This window comes from Pseudophryne corroboree, chromosome 11 (genome assembly GCF_028390025.1).
Source record: "Pseudophryne corroboree isolate aPseCor3 chromosome 11, aPseCor3.hap2, whole genome shotgun sequence".
Classification (NCBI taxonomy): Eukaryota; Metazoa; Chordata; class Amphibia; order Anura; family Myobatrachidae; genus Pseudophryne; species Pseudophryne corroboree.
In genome coordinates this window covers 52,916,121-52,928,915 of record NC_086454.1, presented here as the reverse complement: position 1 = coordinate 52,928,915, position 12,795 = coordinate 52,916,121, and the positions used below count along the sequence as shown (strand labels likewise).

Sequence of the window (12,795 nt, the reverse complement as noted above, 5' to 3'; positions counted from 1 at the left end):
TCCCGGCAGCATACCGACGCCGGGATCCCGGCGGAGAGGGCAGAGTGCAGCAAGCCCTTTGCGGGCTCGCTGCGGTCGCCACGCTGCGGTCGCCACGGGTTCTATTCCCACTCTATGGGTGTCATGGACACCCACGAGTGGAAATAGTCCCTGTTGGTCGGCATGCCGACCGTTGGGATAGTGACCCGTCGGGCTGGTGGAGGAGGTCATGTGACTGTCGGTCAGCTGACCGGCGGTCACATGAATACCACCCAAATAAATCATTGTCTGTCTAATGCTTTTACTATACAATTTAAATGTCTGATTCCATTCATACTAGCATTCATCTAGTTGTGGATGACAGAAAAAAAAATGCACATCTTAATACAAATGTCCAACAATGTTTTAAAATAAAGAAATAAATAGTACTTATCGCGTAAATTCTTTTCTGCTACATTACAAATATCATCATTGTAAAACAGAAAGAGTCTAGTCTATCCATTTTATTTCAGTCCTGACTTGGATAAATGTTTCTATGCCTGTAAGGTAATTTGGAGCTTTCATACAGTTGGGGAAGTTTATCAAACTTTGGAGAGAGATAAAGTACTAACCAATCAGCTTTTAACTGCCATTTTACAGGCTGTGTTTCAAAAATGTCAAGTTGATTGGTCTGTACTTTATCTCGTTCCAAACTTTGATAAATCTCCCTCAGTATATATAAAATGCAAAAAAAGGATAAAGACAGATAACTAATTATCACTGGTGTGAGGTTCCATTTTTATATTAAGCACATACCGTGGAATGGGGTGTATTGACTGTGGAACGTTCATTTTGCAGGATACTCTGAATAACAACTCTCTGGGGAAGAAATACAGCTGGCAGGAGAGGGTGTCTCGCTCCTCCTCTCCACTTAAGACAGGTAAGTGAGATTCTGCCAAGTGTCCAAAGTTTGAGTATGTCGTTCTAAGGGGATATAATATACTGTAGGACAAACAATAAAACTGCGAAGGACAGCATGTCAGTTTGTGTCAGCATGATTTTCAGTCATAGTAGCTAGCCACTCTCACAAGTTCTGACGTGATGCAATTAGGATCCCGGCAGATGGAAATCCCAATGGTCAGAATTCCGACAGCAGCATCCCAGCAGTCAGAATCCAGATGGATCCCAACGGTAAGTATTGGGGTTAGAGTTAGGCACTAGGGCGAGGGTTAGAGTTAGGCTGCGGATGGGGGGTTGGTGGGCTCGGAGGTGAAGGTTAGGGTTAAGCCCCTACACACTGCGCGATATATCACCCAACGATACTAACGATGGTCGATTTTGCCCACACACTGGACGATATCGACGGTCAATTTGGACGATATGAGAGTACATTACATCTATATCGTCCAAATTGACTTGCATGTTTAAAAGACGATAGATCGCGGGGCCGCACATCGTTCATCGTTGATGCATACACACTGAGCAATATGAGCGATTTATCATTCATTACTGAACAAGATCGTTCATATCGCCCATACACATCGCCCAATGTGTAGGGCCCTTTAGGCTGTGGGAGAGGTGGGTTATGGTTAAAATACTCATCAGGATCAGTTGGGATTTTGGGGTTGCTGCTGTCTGCATTCTGAGTGTTGGGATTTCAACCGCTGAGATATTGATACCATCCCGCACTGGCATTCGCCTAGCACCACCCCCTGCGATGTATTACTTCTCTGGGTGACAGAATAGCAGCTTGCTAGACATTGTATTGTGTGTGCATATAGTATATGAAAAAAACAGAGACAGGTATAACAATTTATCTGGAGAACATCAGAAATAGTATATGCATACTACAATCCACAGATGTGATCAGTAATAAAACATTTAGGGGTCTATTCATGAAGCTGTGAAAAGAGTGGAGAAGTGAGCCTGTGGAGACGTTGCCTATGGCAACCAATCAGCTGCTCTGTACTACAGTTGTATATTATGCAAATTAGAAATGTTACTTCAATGCCGATTGGTTGCCATGGGCTACTTCTCCACTGGCTCACCTCCACACTTTTCACTGCTTCATGAATAGACCTCTTAATCTATTTATGAAGCAGTGAAAAGTGTGGAGAAGTGAGCCAGTGGAGAAGTAGCCCCCAGTAACCAATCAGCATTGAAGTAACATTTCTAATTTGCCACCTATACAATTGTACAGAGCAGCTGATTGGTTGCCATGGGCAACTTCTCCACAGGCTCACTTCTCCACGCTTTTCACTGCTTCATGAATAGATCCCTCAGGCCAATAAAGATGGCCATACCTATTAAAAAAACTCTTAATCTATTTATGAAGCAGTGAAAAGTGTGGAGAAGTGAGCCAGTGGAGAAGTAGCCCCCAGTAACCAATCAGCATTGAAGTAACATTTCTAATTTGCCTACTATACAATTGTACAGAGCAGCTGATTGGTTGCCATGGGCAACTTCTCCACAGGCTCACTTCTCCACGCTTTTCACTGCTTCATGAATAGATCCCTCAGGCCAATAAAGATGGCCATACCTATTAAAAAAGATTTGCCCCTTAGAATAGCACACCTCCACCATCAAAAACAGTATGTGTGGACTGCCCAGAATTGACCTGTTCTGTTATTCACAGGGGAGACGACCCCGTCCACTGAACATGTGTGTTTGAGCGATGAGGGGAACCCACCAGCTGTCACGAAGGATCGCGGGACCTCCACAGATACCCCCTGCCGGCGCCACAATTCCACCCAGAGTTCCAATGACCCCTCCGGACGCTCCTCCAACCGCTCCTGCTTAGACCCTCATAGAGACCGCATCCGCTACCAGACGGATGTGCGGCTGGAGCCCACAGAAGAAATATTCCTGACTCCTGTTCAGCGATGCTCGGACCCTCCAGAGCCAGAAAGACCATTAATATCACAGGCCGGACCCTGCCGCATGTCGGTCAGCTCAGATGCAGACATTAACGTCCGTCCCACCAATGAAGGCAGACAGCAACTTTCCATCAGCGAGGAGGAGGAGGAGGAGGAGGAAGAAGGGGAAGATGGGGTTGGATATCTTGGTTGCCCTGGTAGAGCTACCGGTCATCGTGGACTGCAGAGGTCATCTGTCAGCTCGGACACTAGTGGTTTATCTTATGACTCGGTGAAATACACATTAGTGGTGGATGATAACGTGCAGCTACAGCTGATCAGCCTGCGGCAGTGTTACTCAGGGTATAGCGATGACAGTGACAGTGGCACCGTGTATGACAACTGTGTTTCCTCACCCTATGAGTCCGCCATTGGGGAGGAGTATGAGGAAGAAGAGGAGGAACAGGTGGGGGCAGCCGGAAGGGAAGCGAAAAGAGTCCGGAGGTCTAGGTGCCTATCGGACACCTCTTCTGCAGACGGCGATGTCTCCTACTCTAAAAAGTTCCTCAATGTCTTCATGAATGGACGGTCACGCTGTACGAGTGAGTTTACGAGTGAGCTGGTTTGTTCTTATATATATATAGTGTGAGTGTGTTTTATTGTGATGGGTTGTTGGGGTACTAGTGCCTGATTCAGAGATGTATGTAATGCTGATGTTGTATGCGGTTGAGCGATTTATTTTTCTATCATTGCGCATGCGCCTAAGTACAGCGATTGAGTTGCGCTTTTGCATGCACAGAGAATTTATTCACACAGTGAGTGATAGGTAGCCAGCGTTTGACAGAGGTGGCTAGAAATATGCAGGGGTCCTGACTTTTTTCTGCCCATGCCAAAGTCAGTCACTGCAAATTCCCTCACAGCTGGAGAGCCCTTTGCGTCTCAGGAGAGCCACTCAGTCTGACACAACATAGAGTTCGATGGTCGATCTATGTGCATCCGATGTTACTGCTTTTGTACAGTATGTCAGCGGAGGATGTGAGATGGTGGCAGAGGGAGTATCTATGCACAAGATGCGTCTGAGGCATTGGCAAATTTTCGTGATTGCGCAGCGAGCAAAATTGCATTTGCGAATGCATTTATGTACAGCTCTGCGTTAGGCCCTTAGGGGCTAATTCAGACTGGATCGCTGCAGCGGCAGCGATCGCAATCTGAATCTTTTTGTGGAGTGCGCACGCGCAGCGGCCACACTGCACGTGCGCACCCTGGGAGCCCAGTGAGGTGCTATGAGCATCTCTAGGCTGCGATCGCCTCTGCCTGATTGACAGGCAGAGGCGGTCGCGGGGCGGGAGGGGGCGTGCCAACGCCGTTGGCATGGCTCGGACCGGACAACGGAAGTGTATCCGGAACGTTGGAGAGGCGGGCCGCGGCGACTGCGTGACGTCACACGCAGCCACTGCGACCAAGAATGCGGTCAGTAGCTCCCTGCCAGCGTGCAGGAGCTGCGCTGACAGGGAGCTACTTGTCAGGTACAAAAGCATCGCCACCGTGCACATCTATGATCAACTCTGAATTACCTCCTTAGTTCTTTGTAGTGGAGTCTTAGAAATCCCTCTGCTTCATTTTAATGAGTGTGCGCGCTGATTTTTCTTAATATTCTTTTCTGTAGTAGGCAGTGTTTGTGCATGTTATTTTTGGGAAGATGTCTTTTTGGAGGTGGGGGGGATATTGCATTTTTGGTCCGTGTTTTGTGTGCAACAGGTTTTATATTTCTTAGGGGCCCTCAGTTTCTAATCTCTCTCAGGTGCAGATTCCTTTGGTTTATTTTCATGCCTGATAAATGGGGAGGAACGAGAACAGACGCATCGAGCCGTGTTCAGGTGACTTAAAAAACAAAAAAAACACTTATATTTTACTGTATTATTATTACCAGTTATTTATATAGCGCACACATATTCCGCAGCGCTTTTACAGAGAATATTTGCCCATTCACATCAGTCCCTGCCCCAGTGGAGCTTACACTCTAGGGGGCAGATTTATTAAGCCTGGTGAAGTGATAAAGTGCAAGGTGATAACGCACCAGCCAGTCAGCTTCTGTCATTTTTCAAACCCAGCCTGTAACATGGAAGTTAGTAGCTGATTGGCTGGTGCTTTATCACCTTCCACTTTATCAATCACTTCACCGAGCTTAATAAATCTGCCCCTATATTCCCTATCACATGTACACACAGACACATTCACGCTAGGGTTAATTTTGTTGGGAGCCAGTTAACCTACTAGTATATTTTTGGATTGTGGGAGGAAACCAGAGAACCCGGAGAAAACCCACGCAAGTACGGGGAGAATATACAAACTCCACACAGTTAGGGCCATGGTGGGAATCGAACCTATGACCTCAGTGCTGTGAGGCAGTAATGCTAACCATTACATACTTCCAACAACTAATGTTACGGTTTCCACAACACTGCTTTATCATTCAGCGCACACAGTTGCTGGTTTTCATGTCGTGACAACACCTGCTGACATACATGTGTGGTGGTGCACTTTTTCCTAATACACCAGTGTTACAATATAACGTTTATTTATATTGCACTACAAGGGTCCCGTTGCACCGTACGTAAACATTGCTGATGCCAGATGCATACTTATGTATAGGTTTGGCTGCATTGTTTTTGGGGTAGGAGCATTAATAACTCTGCAAGCCTTTTGTGTACCAGAATGGAGAGTAATTTCAAGCCATTGAGGTACTCAAGGGGCCCGTGTTTATTGGGGTTATACCTCTCACAAGATGAGCAAAGATCCATGTTTTATCATAATATAAAGCAGCAGTTCCACTTTGATTTTTTTTTTAACAACTTATGTTCCTTTTAAGTAAGCATTTTTCTTAGCTGTCCTATACATCATGATCTCCTTTTCAAAATCTCTCTTCGTATTAAAACTAGAGATGAGCGGGTTCGGATTTACTCGGTTCTTTACACCAGAATTATCGCCATTTCTTATTTTCTGGATTTTTCTTATTGGTTAACCAAAACACGTGATGTCCGATAGCCAATAAGGAGATTCGGGTAAATCCGAGTAAAACCGAACCTGTTCATCTCTAATTAAAACTTGTGTAACAGACTCACAACTTTCAATATGTCCTGTGAAGGCTGTGGGGGAGTAAGAGGGGTGTATATTACATCAGACAGAGCAAAAATGGGGCATTCCAAAGTCTCTCTGCATCATGTGCCGTGTTACTATGGTTGCCATGGTAGTCCATGAGACTACGTAAAATTATAAACCATTTATAGATGCATAAAGAAACAAACCAAGGGAAAATGGTAAATCCCAAAATTCTTCTTATAGTCCACTAGAACGATTTATAAAAACAAAAAACATTAAAAAAAACCACCTAAGTTTTCATGGTATTGCTGCTTCAAGTTATGACAACATTATCTGTTTCCCTTACATTCTTAAGACCTATGAAACCCGTCACCCACCCAGAAGTCTTTCAGCACAGTGGTTGGGAATCACGGGTCCAAAGCTTGTTCTGACATTTATGTATCTCTAATACCCCTTTCAGATAGAAATCCCGGCAATTAACCTGGCATTTCAGTGCCGGTTCGTTTTGCCGGTCCCTGCCCCCCCTTTCACACAGAGAAGCAAATTACCGGGTCAATAATTTCTACCCGGTAATTTGCGGATCAAAAACGGGTATTTCGTCTGTGTTAAAGGGTCAACCCGGGTCAGAAAATTCCCGGGTCTCCAATCCTGGTAAATTCCTGGGTCGAAATTCCCGGATTTTCAACCCAAGTTGACCTTTCACACAAATTCCCGGGTAGAACTTCTTAACCCAGGAATTTCATGTTCTGTGTGAAAGGGGTATAACCCAGTTACCAACTGACCCTGATCCAAGGTCTCAACACATTGGCCTCGGAAATGTTTGCGGCCCCCGAACACACAGATGTGTGCTGAGCGATCTAGCACAGACCGTTCAGCAAACATCCTTCCCCCCCCCCCCCCCCCCCCTGCTGAGCAAGGGGGGGCACTCACTTCACAAAGCAGTGAAGTGAGTGATCTACTAGATTTGGCATGCGTGCACGCCAAATCTAGAGTCAGCGATAGCGACGCGCAGGGCCGCAATCTGGTCAGATTGCTTAGAATTTAAGCACGGATCTCTCCGTGTGTAATCCCCTTAAGAATGTTCCTTGTCTTTAAATTGTGTGCCTGTCACCCTCACAAAGTGGAGCCTATCAAGTTGCTGGGAGCCAGATACCTGCTGCAGTGCTGCCTGGAGCATCCTATGGACACTATAGACAGGCAGCGTGCAGTCTGGACAGCTGCTCAGAGCATCCTCAGGATGCTGTGGGATATGTTGTACTTCCCAGTGCTGGCCGGACCGCCCCTCTTCACGGTGTCATGTTTTCGGGGGCGGGGCCAGCACAAGACAGGGGGGGTCATTCCGAGTTGATTGCTCGCTAGCTACTTTTAGCAGCCGTGCAAACGCATAGTCGCCGCCCACGGGGGAGTGTATTTTCGCTTTGCAAGTGTGCGAACGCGTGTGCAGCTGAGGACTTACTCAGCCCTTGCGATCACTTCAGTCTTTTTGGTCCCGTAATTGACGTTGGACACCCACCCTGCAAACGCTTGGACACGCCTGCGTTTTCCTAAACACTCCCTGAAAACGGTCAGTTGCCATTCACAAACGCCCTCTTCCTGTCAATCTCCTTGCGGTCGGCTGTGCGAATGGATTCTTCGTTAAATCCATCGCCCAGCAACGATCCGCTTTGTACCTGTACGACGCGCCGGCGCATTGCGGTGCATACACATGCGCAGTAGTAACCGAAAAATAACAGCGAGCGATCAGCTCGGAATGACCCCCAGGGTACACTGTCACCCTGTTAAACTGCTGTTCATGAAGTGTGGTTCCCAGTGAATTGATAAACTGCATTTTCCTGACTATTCATGCAGCCAATAACGTAGCTGCCTCTTCTGTATCATTAATTAACTATATAGTCCCATTATTTAGTCCTGAAAGTCTAATAATGCCATAAGCTTTTCATAGATGTCCCCTCAATCTCTCTAGTTACAGATGGAGCTGCGCTCATCTGAGGCGGCTCCATCGCAAATGTGCACTCCGGCATGACTAGGCCATCCATCCGCCTAGTCACGCCGGGAGTGCACAGAAACGCTCCCATTGAGAGCGTCTCTGTACGGGCGTACGGACGGAAGCGCTCTCCATTCAAGTGAATGGGGCGTGTCTCCGTCGCGGGCGTGGACGCTCTTGGCCCGGGCGTCTAAGTATTTTTATTAGTGAATTGTGTAACTATACCTTGTATGTCCTCTTGCTCCTAATCTGAACAATCTGGGAAATTACTAGGAAAACGTTAGTGATCAGGGTTACACCGAACAGCATATTTTCAATGCCTTATTGGGTAAGGCTTAGAACTTTTTAATTTCCAGATTGCTCATCATAGAAGCAACTTTACTGATCACCAAAGACTCCCTGAATATGTATAGTTATCAGATTTTTGATAGATGCTCTTGCCTTCTACCCATAATTCACTATTTAATTCCACCCCTAATGGCAGATTCATTCCTCGTCACCCTGGGGAACTAGAACTGGAAGTAGAGGATCCGCTGTTCGTGGAGGTTCAAGCCGAGGATTTCTGGTATGAGGCTTATAACATGAGAACTGGGGATCGTGGTATCTTCCCTGCTTACTATGCAGTCCAGGTGATTAAAGAACCGGATCACCTGGCAGGTAAGAGCACCACTCCCAGCCTTTAATTATGGTCCCCTGAATACTAATAAATATATTTAAAATGTTAGATACCACGTTATACGATGTGATATGTTCCTAGAAGAGGTCTAGCAATTAGGGAGTAAAACAATACGAGTCTGCGTCAGCATGATTTGTCATTTCTTTCTATTCAGAGACCCGAGCCTCCGATTGGGTGGATCAGTTTTGGGTGAAGTTTCTGGGCTCAGTGCAGGTTCCGTATCACAAGGGTACAGACGTTCTCTGCACTGCCATGCAAAAGGTGAATATGGATATGATCCTCTACTGTAAATCACTCTCAGATCAACCTATTATCCCATTCCCTGTGTTGTATACCAAGGGGTAAGTGGAGAAATCCTTCCTGATTTTTATCCGATGTTGATCTAAAAAGTTTTGATTGGGAAGATTGCGCGTGGTACATACAGTCATCAGTGTAGCTTATGACCTTTAGGTTCTTAAACGCTTTCATCTCCCTTCTCCTCACCTTTCCTCCCCTCTCTCCTGTAAGGAATATTTAAGTTTTAGCTATATGATTGCCGCTTTAAAAATACGTCCGGGTTTCGCCAGGAACCTGCAACTCTGGCCAACTTGGACTTTATTACATCAGGCCCTATGACTTCAAATACATGGAGAATACTCTGCTCTATACACCAGAGACAGGGCGCGTTATAATTTGTTGACAGTGACCATGCCAACATTTATGATGATGTCTACCCGAATGAAATGTTGACATAATAAACGGTCAACAAACCATCCATAGTGGGTGCTTACCTTCTCCTGGTGGTAGCGGCGGCTCCAGCGTCTTTTATGTCTTGGTGATGCTATGAGTCACTTTTGACGCATACCTGTGATGCTGCAGTGTTCCAGGAAGTATTTCTTCCCCTAACTCTAAACCTAATCCCTAATCCTCTTCCTTGTGCCTAACCTTCTCGATGGCGCCTAACCATAACCATTGGCATCCAGAAACTGTTGACACTTCACATGGTAACAGTACAGTGCCTGTCCCCAGTTTGAACAATGTCAACGTTAATATAGTTACTGTCACTCATTCAACCGGATACCCCAGAGACCGGAACAGGTTCCCCAGAGACAGGAACAGGTGCTTACTAATGCTCCTAAATCTCTATTACCAGTCACCTTTGATTAATAACTGAGAAGACTGCTTATAATCACTTTCTAAATGATACATTTGCACACTAGGGAGTTTGATAGTGCCATTACACCCGAGAATATGGAATTTTAAGAATGCTGTTGAGTCTGTTGGTTTCACTATGTTTCTCTAAAAGAGAGCGGTAGGCTCTGTAGAAGGTTCTGCAGGCCAGAAAGACCTATCCTTGTAATGACTTCACATCTGTCCAGAATGGAAAGTGATGATGTCATCATCAGGGCCGGCAACAGGGGGGGTCAAAGGGGACACCTGTACTGGGCCCCATTGATCAAAGGGGCCCAAAGGATATGCTTAGTGCCCGGCAGGGATGTGAGCCATCTTGTCCAAATAGGGCAGCGAGCTGTAGGTGGTGTGGGCGCAGCTTCAGAGCGACTATGCGGCGCGAGTGTGCATCCATATTTAAAATCTGAGTTTGGCTCCAGAGATATCACTGTACCGGGCCCCAAGATTTCTGTCGCCGGGCCTGGTCATCATCTCACTAAATTGTTCTCCTAGCATCTTATTAGCATATTATAAACCACGTACCTATTAGGTCTACTCCGACGAAGATCACATTCTGTTTTAAGCCAATACTTTAATTCAAGGGATCTATGGGTTTTTTTTAAGTCGGCATGCTGTATACCTAGTTTTATCCATGGCTCCTCCTGAGTTTTCCTTTAAGGTGGGCAACATGAGAACGGTTCCACAGTCTCTGAATATAGGGCAGTTTTATTTCTATCCTGGTTATTATTGGACTGAGATTCTCACTACTCACCTTTTAATAGCTGCCGAATGGGAGCAAGGAAATCTCAAAAGTTATTTTATTGAGTCTCCGCTCTGTACTTATTCTAACAACTGCCATTTATAGAGGTATGGCCAGATGTAACAAGATCATGGATGTCTACAACAGGCCTTGGGCACTTGTTTAATTGGCTGAGCAGTATATGGTGTGCTGTAGGCTGACGTGTGTCTGGGGGACATGGTAATACTACCTAATGTAGTCTTAGACTTGGCACTAACAAACAATGGGGAATTGATATTGAATATTGTAGAAGAGCCCATGGGAAACAGCGACCACAATATGGTCACATTCAACATCAGTTTTTAGAAACAGCCCTATATAGGCTCTGCTAAACTTTAAACTTTAGCAAAGCTAACTTTGCCATTATGAGGGAAGCTTTAGGGGGCATTGAATACCAAAGAGAGATGGGATGTATTAAAAACATTGCTCGCTAGTTATACTTGTAAGTTCATTCTCATAGGCAGCAAATTTAGGAGTAATAATTCCAAACCAATGTGGCTAAACAAAAAGATTAAGGAACTAATGGCCAAAAAGAGGCGAGCATTCAAAAATTATAAATCAGACGGGAAGGCGGAGTCATTCCAGTACTATAAGGAGTGTAACAAAATCTGCAAAAAAGAAATCAGAGCGTCTAAAATAGAAAAGGAAATATTATAGCAATGGAAAGTAAATCAAACCCCAAAAGGTTTTTTAAATACATAAACAGCAAAAGATTAAAGAAAGAGAGTATAGGCCCTTTAGAGGGCCAGTTGGGCGTCCTAATCAAAGACGACATTGACATAGCAGAAGAATTAAACAAGTTTTTCACATCCGTATGATCAGATGACGGGATTGACGCATAACCTCAGCGATGAGAATGTCCCACTGCTAAATGCTTACTTAAGTGAGGAAGTAGTCTCTGACTGATTAAAAAAAATTAAGATCAATAAGTCACCTGGTCCCGACGGAATTCACCAAAGGGTTCTCATGGAACTATACTCAGAATTAGCAAGACCCCTATATTTAATTTTAATTAACTCACATCAGGCATGGTTCCCAAAGATTGGTGTATAGCGGAAGTAGTGCCAATATTTAAAAAGGGAAGTAAATCTGAACTGGGTAATTACAGACCAGTAAGTCACATCTATAGTGAAGAAAGTACTGGAAGGTATTTTAAGGGATATAAAACAGGAGTTCCTTGAAACCAATAAGGTTATTAATTGTAACCAACATGGATTTGTGAAGAATAGATCATGTCATACTAACTTAATGGGCTTTTATGAAACAGTTAGTGCAAACCTAGATCAGGGTAAAGAGGTGGATTTTATCTTTTTAGACTTTGCTAAAGCTTTCAGTACAGTACCTCACATGAGACTAATCTACAAGTTAAGAGAACTTGGGCTAGGGAACACATTATGCACTTGGGTGAGTAATTGGTTGTATAAAAGGGAGCAGCGAGTGGAGGTAAATGGAACTTTTTCGAAAATGGACTGAGGTACTCAGCGGTGTGCCACAGGGGTCTGTGTAAGGTTATAAATTCGGTTATAAATTCGGTGAAGGATGCAGAGTCTCTTCAAAAAGACTTATTTAAACTGGAAGCATGGGCTTCAAAATGGAGAATGAGGTTCAGTATAGAAAAATGTTAGGTAATGCACTTCGGTAGCAAAAATAAGAACACCACCTACATACTTTTTTTTTGTATAATCTGTTTTTATTGTAACAATGTAGACTTACAACAAGTTGTAAATATAACTGGGTATCAATCAATGGCAGAATGGTATGACAACATGAGCGTATACAGATCGATAATCACATGTTCTGTACAGTTATAGACCACCTACATACTAATCAGGGAGAAACTAGGGAATTCTTTACTGGAAAAAGATTTAGGTGTTCACATAGATAATACCCAAAGTAGTAATGCAGCAAAGTAGGAGTACCCAAAGTAGGAATGCAGCAAAAAAGGCAAATAAGGTATTAGCATGCATTAAGCGGGAAATTGATGCAAGGGATGAGAGTGATATAGTACCACTATATAAATTACTAGTGAGGCCACATCTTGAATACTGTGTACAATTATGGGCACCATACTACAAAAAGGATATCCTGGAACTAGAAAAGGTTCAGAGACGAGCAACCAAACTGATAAAGGAGATGGAGACTCTAGAATATGATGAAAGGATTGCTAGGCTAGGCATGTTTACATTGGAAAAAAAGGAGATTAAGAGGTGACATGATTAACATTTACAAATACATAAGGGGTCAATACACAGAGCTAGCGGGGGATTTGTTTTTG

General features: G+C 44.5%; 1 protein-coding gene across 8 annotated transcripts in view; it reads left to right on the top strand.

Annotated features, from left to right (window-relative positions):
* The window catches only part of MAPK8IP1 (mitogen-activated protein kinase 8 interacting protein 1), a 171,867-nt gene that overhangs the window by 143,112 nt on the left and 15,960 nt on the right, over window positions 1-12,795 (top strand). For 5 of the 8 annotated variants that reach the window (XM_063944317.1, XM_063944311.1, XM_063944315.1 and 2 more), the window contains 5 exons: window positions 817-898; window positions 2,594-3,427; window positions 4,615-4,690; window positions 8,381-8,553; window positions 8,727-8,833. In XM_063944317.1, the coding sequence (XP_063800387.1) occupies window positions 817-898; window positions 2,594-3,427; window positions 4,615-4,690; window positions 8,381-8,553; window positions 8,727-8,833 (1,272 nt within the window). The remainder of the gene's footprint in view (window positions 1-816; window positions 899-2,593; window positions 3,428-4,614; window positions 4,691-8,380; window positions 8,554-8,726; window positions 8,834-12,795) is intronic. The other 3 variants (XM_063944312.1, XM_063944314.1, XM_063944313.1) reach the window with 3 other exon arrangements.